We start from the raw sequence: 19,127 nt of genomic DNA on the forward strand, positions 1-19,127 counted from the left end.
TTCAGGCAGTTCAGGAAAACTTGAACACCTGCTGTTTAAAACACATGTGAGCAGGTTCCTCATCTCAGGAAACTACGGAAGACATGTCTTGTATATTTCTGGAAATAGAGCAATTAATTAAGAATCCAACATCCCGGCTGAGGGGCGCCGCATTGTGAACCCGTCCCACGACTGTTAGTGTCAGCCCACTACTAATCTATGTCGTCTCTGTTATAACTCCAGCCAACATGTACTCACAGGCAACATGTTGGATGCAACATGGCCGCTGCACTCTGACCTTTTGATTGACACCTCACTTGACCAGTCAGGATCTTCCATGTGATCTCTACAGTTGGCAATAAAGAAAAGGTCTCCCTCTCGTCTTTGAAGTCTAGATTGAGCCAGTTGAAACCATAGAAATTCAGCACTAATAGGGATAATAAATAGCCTCAATATGAAGATTCAGAGCTTATATATAAGCATAGATACCTTAAATATGAATCTAGATGGACAAAATTGATATTTTTCTCAATATAAATATAGATATTTGTATAGATGAATATAATAAAATGGCCTCTTTTTTTTGAAGAACGCCTAGATGTGTCCATTAGAGAAACATGCTAAATATTCAGTTCTGTGCTACTGTTTTCAGTTTCCATCGAACATGGACCAGTGTAAGGTTCATGCTGTGGACCCATTGTGTTTTCTAGCTAATAAGTGCCACATATAGTCATCTGCAGGCGTCTATTTCCTATATATATATATATATATATATATATATATATATATATATGCAGAAATAAAAACGTTGTACTTTAGTCTATTTTAGTCAAACTCCTGTTACTCAATGCCAGCAGCACTTTCAGTGATTCTGACTGCTGTGACATTTTAAAAGAGACCAAGACCATGCATGTGCTCCGCATGGTTCAAGAGCAGCTTTTAATTTACCGTGGAGGTGCATCGGGAAGGTGTTTTAGGCTAATTTTACAGGGGTGGTCAGAGTCAGCCCGATGAGGCACATGTTATTTTGCCTTACCACTGCAGAAACAGTGAAGTAAAGGTTTTAAGTTACTGAACCAAACCCCATTTCCACCTGGTATTAAAATGTTTCCAGACATGTTAATAATCAATCCGATTTATGTTCAGTGTGTTCTCTTCGATCTGTGTTTAATGAGGTGGCAGCAAATCAGCCCCAGACACCCTTAAAAAATCACCAAGTGTAGTGAGTTGTAGAGTTTGGGGAAACTTAATGAACCCTCTGAGGCACTCTCTGTGACAAACTCTTAATTATTTGTCCTCTTGTACATTCGGCTAATGTAATACATGAAGTTATTCTTTTCTTTGTGTGAACATGTGTCAGTTTGTCCCGGTGTTGTGCAGTTGTGGCGTGTAGCTGCTCTGTGGCAAGATAAATTATCTGCCTTGTTCGCTGCAGATGAGCTGCACAGATGAGCGCAACGTGTCGCACACAGTTATTTCTTTCTGTACATCGCTCACCTCCGCCCGCATCGTTTTCATTTTTCACACAGTTCTGTTTTGATGCTTTCGTGGTGCAGAGTAAACGTATAATCAGTCGTCTCTTTGAGCTCTTGCTCACTCACTCTCCTTTATTCGTCCCTCCCCTCCCAAAAAGTAATTGTCAGATAAAATCAGATACTTTCATGTGCGTGCGTCGATGTTTGAACAATGTCAAGAACATCTTAGCAATGCTAGTTAGCTCTTAGCATGATAAGTGGGCCAGATATGAGATGCATCAAATTCCAGTTTCTAATTGCAGGCAATGGGTCAGAAAAGGCTGTAAGTTGTTCTGTAAATTAGCTCAAACTAGCACAGCTTAGTTTGCTTACCCTTGACTAGCTGGAGTGCAGTCTCTGCGGTTTGGTTATACCTCTGTTTTGTCAAATTTCTATGACATAATAATTTCTATGGTAAAAAAAGAGATAGTAGTAGCGGCTGTGTTTTGGCTTTGTGGGGAGTTTTGCTTGAGGTTTGCTCTTTGTTCCACTCTCACTGTAACTGTTGGAGCCCTTGGCTGCGGGGACACACAACATATCCAGGCAGGTGCTTCACAGTCGATACGCAGCACTGATCAGACACAAAGATTAAGCGCTGCATCAATCAAGCGGCGCTCCATCACACAGACTCAGCCTGTCTTCGCTGCAGCACAGCTCAGTGGAGAAACTCTGGCAGTCTGCAGCATGCATCTTCCTGACCGAGCTCAACTTATCATTTGCAGACCCCCCATAATGTGGCTCAGTCAGACTCAACATCTTAGTGGCTTGATTAGTTGCAGGGTTTGGTGATTTATTGTTAAGATTGCAGCAAACTTCACGTGTCCCCATAAGATAAGATATTTGGTGGTGTTTTGTAGCTGGGGGGGGTCAGTCAGTTGTCAGATATCTGATGCTGGACCAGATTTCGTTGTTGTGTGCTGTAAATATTCATGATCTTGAAAAGATGGATCCTTCTGTTGTTGACCCCACCCTCTTTCTCTAGCAACCAATCACAGGGCTTGTATTTCTGTTGAGGCAAAGCATGAAGGCTTGGCTGCTGTGACGTAAACCTTTAAAGCTTCATTCCCACCTCCGGCTGTAAAATCATCAGAGGAACTTCAGACTTTTTGTTTAGATTTTTTCCAGTTGATGCTTGCAGCTCTGGTAAACAGCAAAGTGCAGAGAGACGCACGCGTGAGCTTCAGCTCTGCAAAGCAATCCATCATTATTTCTTCTGCAAGCTCAATCTAAATGCCATTTTATTAAAGCAGAAAATATGCATCTGTGCCCTTTGGCCTGTTCTTTCGTGTTAAGTTGCTCCTACTTTTCTCATCAAACATTTTGACATTCAATAGATGCTCATATAATAGCCCGCAGCCTTCATTGAAATATATCCCAGCCAAAATGGAAGTGAGGACGATGTCTGTACGTCATCCATCATCGCGACCTGCTGCATCGCTCTGTGAAGTCAGGAGCTAAATATCTTCCCGACACAGTTCAACAGTATCCAGAGCTGCTTCGCTGATTGTTTTCACTCTGCTATAATGTCATATTGTGAAGATTTTGTACCCAGTTGGAGGAACGTTGAACTTGGCCTCCTCTTGCATATTGCCGTCTGCCACATGCTTGCTGGGTTGTGATTGCATTCATCTTTTGGAGAGGATGGAGAGCGCGGAGGCTCAGCAGCTCATCATAATGTTGATGTGATGGCATCTCTCACCAGCTGATGTATGAAAAGCTCCACTGCTGTGTTTTTATGCAAAGTGGACTATATAACATCTTTGTGTCTACCTGCTGTATGTAACAGATGATTCATCTGCATATGATCAGCTTAATGCCATTACAAGCTGCAATGAATCTGAGGAGACGTTCATACGTTTCCTCAGACTATGAAAGGTGGCAGTACACTCGCAGGGTGTCGTTTCTTATCAGGGAGCCTTTTCTACCCTTCGTTCAGTTGTCAGTTCTGTCGGCAGGATTTTCCATCGTGGGGGGGGGAGGGGGGGAGGCAAAAGCAAAAGCACTCCTCTCCCTGTCTAATCCACTGGGCTGCAACAGTGAACGTACAGCAGGGTGGAAAAGATAACTTCTCTCAGGGGAGGCTGCCAGGCACAACTCTTGATCACCGTCTCCCTTCATCTTCGTTCTCGCTCCTTATGAATAAAAAAGCAGCCAAAGTTTAGCCAATAGCTAAACTGTGTTTTATCAGTTGCAGCTCAGAATGGAACTCTGACTTCTAACGCCAAAGGGATGACGGACGCTCTGCTCGCTCACTTAAGTGGATTAAGACAACAGTATCATAGAGGTGTTATGCAGGCCAGTGTCTTCAAAGTTAGCTTTTGTTCCTGGACGCCAGCAGAAAAGCTGACAGCTTAATCCTGCTAAAGGAATGGATGAAGTTAAATGTAATTGGATAAAGAAAGAGTGAAATGCTGAACAAAGATATGACAAGGTAACAATATAACTCACATTGTACTGTATATTTACCATCAGGGGCTTTTTTCCTCCATTCAGAAGAATATCACCTAATTATTATTAGATGTCATTATGCGTTCATGTGCACTTGCCTCCTAGAAATTCATAATATTGGTGAAGCTGCTTTGTCTCAACTTGCTGTGTCAACTCCAAGTCCAACATTTCCCAGAAGACGACTTTAGACAACTGCCAGAGCGTCAAGGTGTCTGCAGTGTTTTAAAAAGACGAGCAAAGACAGATTGACTGATCAGTGTCCTGCACTTAATCCTGCCCAGCAAAGATGGACTTTCCAGCAAGATGTTCCCATAAAAGTCCACGACGTTCGTTTCAAAACATCCACTTTTACCTGACAGAACCGTCCCATAAGCGAGGATGCTGGGTGCACTGTCACTGTCTCTTTAAAGCTCGGCAAGACAAAAACATGAAAAAGCTAATTAAAAAGCCGACTCCACGTGTTACTGTATCTTCAAAGGACGGATTCTTTAACTGTATTTTTAGTGATAGCAGGCGCATGAGGTCAGTGTACATCACAAAAAATAATTGAAGCAAAACCTTTATGTGTGCCTGCCTCATGTGCAAAGGATAGCATATCAGTTCCTCATTAAGCACACAAGGATATGGGGACTATTATGAATATTACAGCAGCATTTAGTAGAGGCAAAAGTTTGGTTTATTCCAAAGAGGAGAGAGCAGTACCCGATTGTGCAAATCAGAAAAACAAAAGAAACTTGTATCTGTTAGGGTGCGAAGTGGTAGTTAGATACGCCATCAGCTGTGCAAAGCTGTGTGATTGTCAAGCTTTCCTGTCATGCAGATATCCTGAATAATCCCTGATCAGTGGATGTAAGCAATGATTATGCTGCGTAGTCGTGAGAATAGAAGCGCTTTGATATCTGTTGGTGGGCTTCACAGTGTGAGCTGCACGCAGGCTTTGACTGCGCTCTGAGTCTTTCTCCAGTATGTACAGTAATATGTGCACAGTTCAGGAAAATGACACTACTGCCATCCATTAAGGAATAACTGCTATTTGACTACTGGCAAATCCGTCATTAATTCTCTGCCGAGCTCATCTGAGCCTTTCCTCGGTGCAGATTCCTCAGCTGTCTTCCCGGTGCCCTCTGGCGCTGCGCTGATCTCACTCATCTCTTCATCCACTCACAGCAGTCCGCTCGTCCCACACAGAGATTTGGGTGCTTATTAAGTTCGTTTGCGGGGCCAGGGGGGCCGGGGGGGCAGACGATGGCTAGACATTTATTTTATAAATAAAGGCGGCTGTAATCTTTCTGTGTGAAAGCCTCAACCTGGGTTCAGTAATGAAGTATCCCGGCAGTCAAGGTCACTGCAGGGACAGAGCTGCCACGAGGAAAACGGTCATATCTGGAAAATGGACTTAAGGACGATTAAATAAAGTTCTTTTGTTTTTCACCTGCTGCTCGACTTGGTTGAGGTGTTCAATCTGTGCGTAGAATCAATGGGTTCATTAAGATGAGGGATCCAGGGTGAGCGTGGGTTCAGTTTCCAATCAAAGTGAGATTATCTTGCACATAAGACCAAGTTCCTCTGCTGATAATTGATTTTAATATCAGGCTCCATCCAAACGCATAATCAGCCGACTTTTATTCTAAACTAGCCTGCAGATAAAATCCATGCGATGTAATGATGGTGCCAGTTTTGAGCTTTATCAAAACAACAGAGAAGCAATTTGAGACAGAAAAGACAGAGAACGAGGACGACCTCACGTCTCTGCAGAGGGACGCAGCTCTGCCACATAAACGGAGGATTCTCACATGGAAGGAAGCTGTTCAAGTGTTCTTCTCCTCTGAATTATTTCCATCCAACGCTCCATGCAGAGATTCAGAGGAGCATCTGGCCTTGAAGACAGACCTCCCATGTGTTCCAATGGCCTGCGCTCTAACTGTCTCAGTTATAATACAGATGTGCCCCCCGGGAGCAGCCTGGGAATAATTCACACTAGTTCAGCCTGTATTTCAGTGCCTCTTGCCATCGTTTCTACAGTATGTAAGAAGAAAGAGAAAGCTTTACACACTCCTCTGGAAGATGCTTTTATCCATGCTCACAGTGTGGCTCGAGGGATCGCATGATGGCTGCTCCACCAGACTGAAACATCTCAAAATGTCCAAATGGATTGCCATGAAATTTACTGAATACATTCATGGTCCACAGAGTATGAATCCTGCTGACTGTGGCAACCCTCTGACTTCTCATTTAGCACCACCAGGCGGTCAAAGTTTCAGTTATCCAGTGAGATATAAACTCCAAACAGGTCCCAACCTTATACATCCAATGAAACACTACGACTGGTGCGACTTCATTGGTGCCTCACAGGGTGGAACCACAGCTTGTTTTCTGAGCTTAAACAAACATGGTTCAGCGATCCGACAGTAAAACGATAAGACTTCCAGCTTGTCAGAGATTGCTGTCTTCCGTCATCCTTTACCTGCCACGTACATATTATCACATACTGTGCAGCTCGCCTCAGTGCATCCAGACTGTGATGCACATTCATATGAGCGTAAGCGCGTGCACGGAATATTTTATCGGTGTGCATCTCACGAGGAGAAGCTGGGGAGTGAGCGACGCAGACAAAATGTGTCACACTTCAGCGGCTGTAGTAATTAACAGGAGTTTGACCTCTGCTCCCGTCAGCTCCACTAATCAGTAGAGCTGCCACACAGGTTCACACAGGTACCCAGTGTGTTAGATAAACTGGACATGTGGAAAACATTCACATTCAACACTGTAAGCAAATCTACCATCTAATATTTCATATTGTGTAATGGCTCAGAAAACAGTAAGCTTGAACCCAAAACAATGACTCACTGGCAGACGGGTTAATATAAAAGTTCACATTTACTTTCATCCATAAACACTCAGAGGCCAAAAGCAGGTGGGCAGTCAGGAAAGGTAGAGAATCTTCAATCCATGGATCAGGCAGGAGGTCGGGCAGGCTGGAAAACTAATGAGAGAGCAAAGGCTGAATGGAAATGTGCCGGTATAAACACTGCAAGGCCGATGAGGGCGGGTGAACGTGGACGTCAGATGATGGGAACAGTGGGAAACTGCAAGGCAGGAGGGGGTGGCTGGATCTGAATCGACAGGTGAGGTATTCTATGGCAGGAAGAGCAGAGAATACAACAGGATGAGTACTCGGAGCTGGCTGGAGTTACAGGCCAGGACCAGGACTTCAGGCCGTTCTTCAGATTTTGCTGAGTCATGATCGTGTGTTTGATAAGTGGAAACTTTTTGGCTGTCAGAGTTAATTCTCCTTTATGAAAAATGACTCTCTGTTCAAGTGGATGGAGCTCATTAGGCAAAAAAGAAGTAAATGTCCCATTCATGGTCTGCACGGACAGCGTTCGGTGACTCACAGTCGGCGCTCAGACGAGCACGAAGCAGTTCATTCATCAGAACGAGAGATTCACAACATGTTGGAAAGTATTTGGTTCTTATATTGGCTGTTTTTGACAGACGACACGTCAATCTGCACAGAGCAAATGGAGCCAGACAGGAAGTCAGACAGAATGGTGTAGAGAATCTGGTAAATTTTCAAAATAAAATGCCCTGTGCAGACTTGAGATAGCACATCAACAATAAACACAATTAAAACAGACAAAAAAAGAAGGCATGTAACCACCGAGCCTACTTACCTGTGATTGAAGCACAAATATCAAGGAAAAATGACCAAATCAGCAAAATCTGAGCCAGTTAACAACATCAGGCCGGCACAACGCTTTGCTTCTGAAATGCACCCAGGTGGGATTGCAGTCGCGTGGAGGATCGAACAAAATCGTGTCGCAGCCTCCGACTGGCTTCTTTTCTATAGCAATGGCAGCCGAGGCTCATGGGTAGCAACAGGTACGCGTCAGAGCCGTCCACCATCTTTAAAACTGGCTCCACACTGATGAACGACAACATCACAATGGTCTGACATGAACGTGTGAGTGATTAAAAAAAACAGATGTTCTATAGTAATATAACACCGTGAAAGGTACCACTGTACATAACGGGTACTTCTACTCTTGATACTTTAAGTACATTCTGCTGATAATACCTCTACTGTCACTGAAGTACATGACACGTTGAATTCTGCTGCTTGTTCTACTTAAACTGTGTCCAAAGCCACAAACGGTGTTCTGCTCACATGCTGCAGGTGAAGCGCTTTGCTGTTTTTTAATCCTGTTGTGGTGAATAAAAGGAGAAAATTTAGATAGACTCGGCTGTTAATCTGTTAAATGGGATTTTTCGAGGGGGATTTCTTGCTTTGTTGCCAAATAGTCACTATATATACACACCTGATGTGAGAGCACGTCTCCTCGTTTGGTTCAGAACTGGCTCGTTCACTTCATTTTGATTTCAAGGAGATTTATTAAGCCAATGTAATCTCCCTGTAGGAAATTAAAATTAGTGTTAAATGTTTTACACTCTGCGCTTTATGTACTGCAGATTAAAACATTTAGTCAGATTTATGACCTTTTTCACTCGCCAATATCTCTGAATGGAGCTATGTTTATCGTCGTCTGTTACAATATTAAACAAGAGGTTCCTCATGTGTTGGCATCTGTCAAACACAACCGACTGCTCTGATGTTATTACATTACTTAAAGTAAATGTTCCCGTGTCAAAGTACTAGTAGGTAGCTCTAAATTAATGTCAACTCTGTGTAACAGCATTAGGATGTTAAAGTATTTCATTTTATTTCTCATTAACATGTAAATGTGAGCTCCAGAATCTAATGGTTTCCTCTGTAGGTGGAAGCTGTGGTGCTGAAGTTTCTATCGTGATCGCAAAATAACATCTGATGTCAAAAAACAGATTTCAGCGTAAAGCGTGCAGATCCTGAAACCTCGCGACAGCTGAGGTCAAAATCCCACCTTCTCTTTCATCCGACATTAAATCAGCTCCGTGGCGGCAAGAAGCAAAACAAATAACATCTTTAACAGAACCTGTCGTCCCCCATGAGGATTTTCCACTCTAATGAGAGCCACATAATGGGACGCTGAAGCAAAGCATGCAATCTAATTGTTCACTCAAGCACCGCATAAGCAGACAAATTAACACTTGGCTAATTTGTCCCTTAGACTACAGTAATGTAGTGCACAGGGTGGGACGCCCCCCCGCTTTCTTTCTGGTACATGGTCAAATCCTGGGGAGGTGAAGCGACATGTGCACAGACGTTGTGCACATACTGCTTTTGTCATGTGGATTCAAGCATGTTTCCACATCCAGTATGTGAACTAAGATGCTGATACTAACCTGGATTTTGACTGTTGGACAGAAACTAGACTCTAAATCAGGGGTTCAAAACCGTCTTCCTGTCAATTTTTATAGCGTCCTTTGAGCGCTGTAGTAAGTCATTGAACACATGGCTGGAGGCGTCTGATGTCAGATGATGGAGGCAATGACGATGCTACTCACAGCTGCTTTTCCAGGTTCGGGTCGGTCAGTCTTGAGCAGAGTGTATGAATATGTTTGCCAGCAGAAGCAGGTTGTCCCAAACAGAGATAAGTAGTAGCATAGCAAATATGTCCAGTTCCATTTGTTGGCACCGAATCCTCTCTCCTCATCTCTGGTTGTCCCATGCAAAGACAGCAATTCCTCACTCGTATCAAACTTGGCAGCAATCCCACACAGACTAATTCCTCACAGGCCAGAGAGGAAAACTGGAAAATTCATGTGGTGACCTTTTTTCAGCATCTTGTGTCAGATTTGTAATCTGCTCTGCGACGGTTCTTTGGGACGAACTGCTTGCAGCTTTTTTGCCAAAACAAGTTAATTAAGTGCTAATATGTGAGGCCTGTATGCCTGTTTTGGAAGTTTTAGTTGCCATAAAAAATGATTACTGCAGCTTTAAGATTAGCAGGGGGTGAGGAAATGCAAGTATAACAAACTGTATGCTTAATTAACACTATGTTAGATGAGGCGAAAAGCTGCAGTTTATAAAAAGCTGAGTTTTGGCTTTTCTCCTGCACATGAAACAACAAACAGGCTGAGTTTTGCACGTGGACTCAGTGATCCCAAATTTGACTTATTATTATCCATTCCCATTCATTTCCTGCAAGTTTAGTAAGATGCATTACTTTGCACTCAATTTATCAAATGTTTGAGCTGTTTACTGCTAATGGCGTTCTAATGGCGCTTCCATTCCACCTGAGTGAGCCCAAAAAAGAAATTATGGTGGTGTTCACAGGCTGTGCTGATTATTTCTTGAAAATGTTCATGTCTGTGGGACAAGTGCCTCAAGTAGTTGCTGCCTGTTGATCAATATTCAAAGTTTGAAAACTACAGATTTGTGCAGCCGCCATCAAAAAATGCAGATGTACAGTGGATGATTTGAGACCTTTGAATTTGTATGTTTGTGTGAAAGAGCAATGTTAAGTCGGTGTGTGTGTGTGTGTGTGTGTGTGTGTGTGTGTGTGTGTGTTTGTTGGGGTACCTGTCGTCGCAGTGCATCATGGACTCTCAGCGGGGAGGTGACGGCCCGGTCAGCCTCCCTCAACGGGAACTGCCTCTGCAGCTTTGCCTGGAGGGAAGTGATGGAGCTGCTGTGGCGCCCTCTTAACTGAGCATTGTGGTGGCCACTTTGACAGCACTCATCACTCAGAAAAGCCCCTGTCCCTGTCAGCTGTTCCTCCTTCATCAGCTCTTTTACCGCCATCATGGCAGCGAGAGCGGACCATTACTATAAAAAGCACTCTGACACGTGCAACAAGCTGTTTGGTTGTGCCGTCACATCAAGCGCAAATGTGTGGATGCGTAAATTAAGCCTCTTTTTTCCTGCTGGCTCTTGACTGCGCTGGAGGCCAGAGGCTGTTTTCCTCGCTTTACCAGTTGTTTTTACGGCCCTCTCAGCGCTGTTTTGGAGATCAGATTTGTGAAATGTCACTTCATACAAATCACGTGTGAGTCAGGAATATCTGCCTTCGTATTGTCTGACGCCTGTTTCTGCTACGAGTCGGGGATTTCTCCAGAAGTCGTTTGGCCCACAGAAGCTCTGTGCAGTTGGAGGAAACAAACTTTCCAATGGACTGTGTCCTTCATACAGCACAGAGACCAACATTTCAGAAATGTAAAGGATTTTCAGTGCGACCTTAAATACCAAAATATAACTCAGTGATGTTTTCTGACACTTTCAGTAACAGCTGTCCCCACAGTTGGTGCGTACAAGCAATGTGGAAGTCATGTGGAAGCAGATTTGATTAAATTTACCAGCAAGTTCTGCTGGTGATACAGAAAATATCGAATCAGTGGGGTTGAAGATTTTCAGGCTTCAGCAAGATCTCGACTTTTCAGTGTACAGCGGACAAATTGGCACCTATGAAAGCATGCCTGCCGTTGAAAAGCGTTAAACTGTGTGATATATTTTTACAGTTGACTTTTAATCAATGTCCTGCACAGCAAATGTCCCCCCTTTGGATGTCCATGTCACTCCAAAGCCTCAGTCCATTGTTTCAAAAAAGCGATCGATGTGTCGGCTTCAAAACATGGCTTCAAGCGATGCTCTGGTAACAGCCAGAGAGTTCCCTCAGCACATAAATCATTACACACAGCGGGAGCCACATATTTCCTACAATAAACGACAAAGCTGTGAACATTTTAACAATTTCTCAACGCTTGTCATCCCTCATTCCCCAGGAAACAATCACATCGCCTGATTCATCTCTTGTTTTTAACAACAGAATCCTCTCTGGGTCTTCACCTGATGTTTTTCAGTATTTCCACATCTCATGAATTGGACATATTTGCACAGTGCTGTACTCTAATGATGCTCTCCCACTCTGTCGTGTACCTTTGTCAAGGTACACAAAGCAAAGGCACATTCAAGGAGGATTCAAGTCTGTTTCACACTAAATGCACACCTAATAAGAAACCTGGGTACAAATAATGATTGCCTTCATTAATTCCTTTCTTTGCTAGGAAATTATGTAATTAATGATTCTTTGCAGTAAATTGGATAATTATTGCCTTCAATAAAGTAGCCCATTGAAAGTGAATTAAACCTATCATCTTTTCTCTGAGAGTCACAGAAATTAGGTTGCACAGCATGACTGGAATATGACTCGACTGTCGGAAAAATGACTCCACTTTATTTTACTCCCGTAGAGTTCACAGCACTGTTGCATCTTACTGGGCTGTACCCCACAGCTATCCAGATGGCTCATGCATTTGCAGTGCAAAATGGTGTTACAAGCAACTCCTCCACAAAGTGCCTGATATGGTCCCACTGTTACCCTGAATACAGAAACAAACACAGGCAGTGTGACAGTAAAGGAAGTATTAATGTTGGGAAGGAGTTGATGGCCAAACAAACTATGTTTTGCTCCTTTATCCCACTTTCAGAATACCTCAGTTTGCCTTTCTCATGCCACACTAAACATATTAATTGCATGTGTTGTGTAATGAACCATTAAATGCTGAACACTGTCGCTAAAATTCACAGTAGAACAAACCAAGAAACATTAGCATGCTCATTGCATCAGCTCTCCTGCGTCAGAATGACATGTTATCACAGGAGTACAGGACACTACAATAGCTAAATGAAGATATTTTAAAGGCTCCGCTGTAACCTTGCCATTATTTTCTACTTTTGGAGACAAACCAAGTGTGGTTCCAGGCTTCTGAACCGCTGCCCACACTTTTTCAGTGATTCAGCTGCTCTGTCCGCATTGACTGCCGTTCCCCCAGTTGAAGAAACAATTGCAAATCAGAGCTTTGTAGGTTAAGAATAGAGACATGTTTGTCCTGTGCCAGAGGCAGAATCAATTTCCTTAAACAAAACAAAAAGACAAGCGTGGATAAGATCAACTCGGCTGTATACGCTTCTGTGAGGGGACTTACAAAAATATCACGTCTTCATTTGGCATATTTCTGTGATCAACATGGCAAACGTTAACTGCTCCTAGCAGCTGAAAGTGATGAATGCAGCACAAACAATACACAAGGAAGTTCAAACACAGATTCAGTCTGATTATCAGGCAAAGATGAACCAGAGGCGAGGCTACGATACGGTAGGATCCTCTGGGGAGCATGATTTTGTAATTCTATGTTTTTCTGGAAGTCTGACTCAACACCAGGATGTCTTTAATTTGGTGAAGCTCTGGGAGGTTTTGCACTCTGATAGCATCCAGAAGCACTACCCATAAAACAGTACCTACTAATCATTTACCACCACACCAACAAACTGAGCAGCAAACTAACGTCTTCACCTCAGTGTGTGTTGGTGGTGAAGAGGTTCGCTCGGTGTTGTCGAGCTCAGTTTGCTCTAAAGCAGCATTGATTCACTGCTGTTTAAGAGACTCAGTTCTGCTCAAACCACAAACAAAGACTTCTTTCCAAACTGGTGGATTTTAATGCTTTGTAAGCCAACAAACTGTTGATGCTAATGTTGGCACAGATTCTGTCTGGTGGTTAAGCAAACTATCCTGTAAGTCATCAGTTTTCAAAGCCTGGAGCGTGGAAGGCTTCGGGTGCATTAAAGGGCAATTAAATAGCTTTGTCCCACTCTGCATATACTACATAATTTCCTCTGCTGCCATAAAACTGACATTAAAAGAAAGATCATGTGGTAATTTTAAAACTCTGGCCTGCTGTAAAACTAACATCACTTTTTGTCTACTTTCATCCCTGCTGCAGTAACACAGACATGGAAATATTTTGCAAATGCATTTTAAAGAAATTAAAATGACCTTCTGTGCATTGTGCACCTGAGGGCATGGACAAACGACGTACATTACATTACGGAGGACTTATATGAGTATCAAAAGTTAGCCATCCTGGAATCTGGCCTGGCGAGCGTTATTCTGGGTTCAAACTTGCCAAAATCAGTCTGATATAGCTCAACCTGACAGACTTAAGGCGTCAGGAACAAAAATGGGTTTCGGGTGAGACAATGGATTGTCTTGTGTAGTGTATCATGGTGGATGTCAACCACCGTCAACAGACTTTTCAGAACACAAGACAGCAGCATCATGGACATGGAAGCCATTCTTTGTTGACATTCTTGTGGTTGGAAGTTGGTCAACGGCTCTTGTCCAAGTCATGTACCAAAGCGGTCCATGACTTGGACTGACCAACAGTGTTGGACTGACCAACTGACCAACAAACGAAAAGTAAAACTGTACTAAAAAAGTCCGTCTTCTGAATCATCCCACATCTCAAAGCTCATCCACTACATTTAAGCCAATTCTGCTTGGACGTTCTTACGAGGAGGTAAAACGTGGAGGAGGTGGTAATTACAGCGGCCATAAGTACAATAACAAATCCAAAAACTATGGATTCTTTTGTTTTACTGCTCTTATAAATATCACAGTGTGAATGAAGGAAAAACTGGGTGTTGTTTGGTACTAACAGCACAAAGCTTCAGAACCTTTTGAAGCCCACACACGTCTTTTTTTATGCCGTTTTCATCCTGACAACATTTCATCAATCCAGGAAGTCCCTTTGTAACTTGGCATTTTGAAAGGACAAAGGATGAGATCATGCCATTAATTGTTTCAGTTCAATACTCAGCACAGTATCGCTTCGGTTGGATGTGGTGGCCTCTGAGTTTAAAGAAAAGCTGGTTAATTACAAGCAGGGGTGAAGTGGGGTCTCATTTTAAGCCTTTGAGGTAAACAATGCCGATCGGGAGAAGGTTGCTGAGGAGACAGTTAATCCAAGCCAACAGTAACACGTACCTCTCAACAGGAAATGAATTAAAAACACTGGAGTCTCTGAAAATGACCCTCTTTAGAAAATTACCCCTTCCTTTCACTTTTTGCCCTCCGTCTTGTGTGCAGTGTAGTATTGTCAAAAGTCAGCAGGCGGTTAATCAAGCTACATGAGCAACAGGTTACAGTGCTGCTGATGCACATAGAAAAGAGTTTAGATTTTAATCGATGTGAAAATGGATTTTAGATTTATGTGACCTTTGCAAAAGGGCCTCATGCAGCCACGCCTGCACTTTCATTTTTATTTAACCATTGTTTTACCAGAAGACGCATTAAGAACAATTTCTTCTTTATACGATCAAGTCTTTACTCCACAAATAGACAGAAAAACGTTCACACTCAAAGCTCCATTCACCAGTTTCCTACATGTCCATTTCTTGTGTTTACTTCGACATTGACTATCATGTCTGTTATTACATGTCAGTGCCAAGAACACCGTGAGATTTCCCATTAAGGATGAAAGCAGGCAGGTTTGTGTTTCCTCTCCCCAGCAGGTCTGTTGTGCACCATGAAGAACTTCTTTTCCAGATACTGATTGTCTTCCCTCTCTGTTCTCCTTATCTGTCTTCACAGCTACATTGGGGACCTTGGACTTCAGTTTGCTGTATGACCAGGAGAACAATGCACTGCACTGCACAATTAACAAAGCCAAGGTGAGCCATCGCGATGACGATAACGCTGATGTAAATTCGCAGCCTCTAAATGGCTGCTTGGATGTTAATTTAAAGCAATTTCAAAGAGAAAAAAAGAGTCAACTTGCAGTTCAAGTTTATCTGTGAGCTGTCACACTTGACTATGTCTGCTTTTATCAAAGTCAGCATCAGGCCTTTGATTTTAACTGGACATACGAACATGAGGTGAGCAAATAGCAGCACATGTTCAAAGCAGTTCGATGGAGCTGAACTCAAATGTTGTGGCCATATTGATGGACAGCAGTCACTACCTCGTAACAAAGCAATAAAAGGCAGATCAATATAGACCAATTGACAGTTTTTCAATATGTTTTCAAAGCCAATAATATAACTGTCAAAGATGAGTATTTTTGTTGCGGCCTACTCTCGTATCAGCCTACACGTACTGGCAAAAAGGCTGCGGAAAAGCGACTTAACACGTCCCACAGTTCTCTGTGATTTACAGCTATTTCCATCTCAGACAGCATCAATTATTTCTAAAGCATATTGCTAACAAATGTGCATCCAACCAGTTGTGTTTCTTAGCTTAAAGCAGCATTAATCTGCAGGTTTTACTTTAAAAAATGAAGCAATGTGACATCCAGCTGCCAAAGAACCAGATATTTTTTTCTGGGATTGATGGAGACCAAAACAGAGCTGAAAGGACAGAGAATGTTGGTCTAAAATGTCAAACAGTGGGAGTCGTTCCTTTTGTTTCCAGGGTCCTGTGTTCCCCACATTCATGTATATGACACATTTGGGAACAAGACAAAGGGTGCTATGTTCCCAGTTCTACATGTGTGCACTCACAGGGTCAGGACCCCGTTGGCGTCACTTTCTAAGGCACTTGGTACCCGTTTAGCTCTGTTTGCTGCTCTACACGTTGAAAAATGAAGTCAAGCGTTGATGAAATGCTTCTTTTCGGGTGTTTGTGATGAGTTCACTTGCTGTGCCAGCACAGTTTTTGCTGTGAAAAATCAATCAAATCCAAAATGTAATGTTCAGTTTCTCTTCGAGAGCTATTTTTAATTCCTTATTTATGTTTGACAGAGCAACAAAGCTGAAGAGGTGAAATCGCTTGTATATCAAGGGGCTCTAGATTAACATTACAACCGAATCAATACTGTTTGCAGACTTCCTACGGGCAACCAAAGTACCGGTAGCATTTATTGATTCTAAAAATAATATATAAATCAACCAAATATCCAGCATATTGGAGGGGGAGTGCAATAGCTGAACCGTATCTAATTTTTAATATAAATTTGATCCAATGTACAAGAAATATGAGTGCAGAGGTGTCTTCCTCTGTGATTCCTCAGTTTGCTGTGATGAAGTGCTGCTTCTGACAGCCACGGCTGTCGTCAGCAGCTATAACTCTTCCTATCTGTCTGCCTGAATGGCTGCTAGGAGGGAAAGTGGGCATCAGAGGAGCCAGCGTTGGCAGGAGAGTTGGACAGCAGAGTGGGCACCAGGCCATCTTGATTTATGGTGGTTATTTTCTATACTGCTCTGCTCCTGGACTTCAGCTGCTGCCTAGCTGACCAGAGAAAATGCTTTTCCTCTCTCTCAAACACGGTATATTCCCATTTCCATTGATTTTTTTTTTTTTTTTTTAATTGTTGTTGCTTTTGCCGCCAAAGCTGCAGAAGCTTTGATAGTAACTGTGACTGAGCCCACTGAGTGTAATTAACCGTTTCTCTGATTAGATCTAGAGGAACTGGAGAAGGTTAACCAAATTTTAGCGACTGATATCGGTGCCTGCTGAGCCGGTTAGAGAGAAGGTGTGCAGTGGAGACAGGGTCTCATGGTTATGCAGCAGTGACGGCTCGCATGTACAATGCTTACATTATCATAATATTGGCATTTAGTCAGAAAAATAAATAGCATGCACTGGAGAACCTGAAGTCAAGCAAAGAAAAGAGGTTAAAAGAGGCGCAAAAGGCCACTGGTCCGATTATTCTAACAAGGAAAAAGAGCTGGATTGAATTTGCATAAAAAAGGCTTTCTGAAAGAACAATGTGTCCGTGTTGGGAGTGCAGGGGGGCGTATCTGTACACAGCTCCACCTGCACGCTGACCCTCTCAAAGTGGAAAAACCAAAGCCTAAAATCCAGCATGGGCTGAGTGATACACGAGAGCTCCACAAGGAGAGCAAAGCTCAGCAAGTCTGAAAGGAAAAACTGCACTTTTTTGACAAACTGGATGAACGCTTCAGTATTTATCAGAGAGCAGTCGCAGCTGAAAGGGTGAATTATATTTGTGACACAGCTGTCATAAACTCAGGGCCGTTTTCGTCCATTTACTCATTAACTCCTCCAAAGCCATTGAGGAATATCTAATTTTCTCTTTTGTTCCCAAATGTCAAAATATCAAGTTGCTTTCTTGATGTAATGCTCTTTGTGTTTTTGAATGAGTGTAATTTAAAGGGACTGTCTCGATGACTTCAGACGTCGGATGGTCGTAATGTTCTTCTCCATCTCTTTCTGTAATGATAGCACATCTTAGATTGTCCTCCACCATTGCTATAGATGAAAATTTGGGGATTTGAATTAGCTAAAAATAGGGCTTTGTGGGGACATGTCATTTAAAACCCCACATTAAAATTCATTTGCTGGACAGTTATTGCATGAGACTCACTCTGACCATAGCTCTGCAGCTTGATCCAGCCTTTCCACATCTCATACATTTCAATGTGTCCGAGGCCCTTCGCTGCGCCGTCGTTCACCCAGCCGGCACAATACGGACAGAATGCTACCTGCATTATTGCCCTTTAATTAAGCCGCCAATCATCACCTCTGCATTTTCACTTTTTCTCCTTTTTCCTTCGGCTCCATTGTTACAAAGAAAATTATATATTATTTATGAGTCACTTTGTGTGTTTTTCCTTTTTCACTGCTTCGATTCCACAAGAGCGATTGAGTTATTCAGTGTACTACTCTTATCCTCATTACTGCACACAAAAATAACTAAGGCACAATAGTAGGGCGTCGTTTTCCTGACTGTATGTTCCTGTCTGGACTAATTAATTCAGTGTGCGATGCTCAGTGAAAAAGATGTTTGTGCTCGTACAATCAGCAGTATATTAATCGAGTTCTGAGCGATTTGGATAACGTACACACATAAAGGATGAAGTCTGCGGATCTCCTACAAACCGCACTTGATAATCTTCTTTGGAATTAATTTGTAAGTAGAAATGAAGAGCTCTGAACCACACAATCAGAAAAACAAATAGCCCATAAGCCGTATCTTGTAAACATTTCATTACACCCTTACCTTCACGTGGTTTGAGAGGCAGAACTATCTGATAATTAGCTTTTAGTTTAATGCTATTGTTCTCCATCCTGTAGGGCTGTGTTATGAGATGAATGGGGATATTTACTACTATTATATATTATATTTTTATCTACTGGCATTGTAACAAATCACTGCTGGAGGGGAAAATGTTCATTTGAACCAAAGCCATTACAGAGGCATCAAATGCTGTTTCAATGAAGCTCTGAGTGTGGCCACAAGCAGTGACGACTGTCATGGCATCTGTCAATCAAATATAAAATTACGAAGAGATTAGCAGCCAGTTAATGGCTGTTTACTCGTTATATGAAGTGATTCGATTTAAGTGCGTCGTAATGAAACCGGAGGCCGACAGATGAAGAGGGAAGTGTTGACATCTTTGTTTAACAGAAGTAGAAACTTAAAAACCGGAGCCCCGTTTTTAGGTGCTAAGCCTATGCAATGCAGCCTGTATGACTCCTGACGATAAGAGTAATTAGAAAAGAAAATTTA

The 19,127-nt window shown here is 42.6% G+C and overlaps 1 protein-coding gene across 2 annotated transcripts in view; it reads left to right on the plus strand.

Annotated features, from left to right (window-relative positions):
* doc2b (double C2-like domains, beta) overlaps positions 1-19,127 on the plus strand; it is a 109,602-nt gene that overhangs the window by 37,592 nt on the left and 52,883 nt on the right. For both annotated transcript variants that reach the window (XM_076750326.1, XM_076750325.1), the window contains exon 2: positions 15,248-15,327. In XM_076750326.1, coding sequence (XP_076606441.1) covers positions 15,248-15,327 — 80 coding nt within the window. The remainder of the gene's footprint in view (positions 1-15,247; positions 15,328-19,127) is intronic.

The sequence above is a fragment of the Chaetodon auriga genome, chromosome 15, assembly GCF_051107435.1.
Source record: "Chaetodon auriga isolate fChaAug3 chromosome 15, fChaAug3.hap1, whole genome shotgun sequence".
Lineage (NCBI taxonomy): Eukaryota > Metazoa > Chordata > Actinopteri > Chaetodontiformes > Chaetodontidae > Chaetodon > Chaetodon auriga.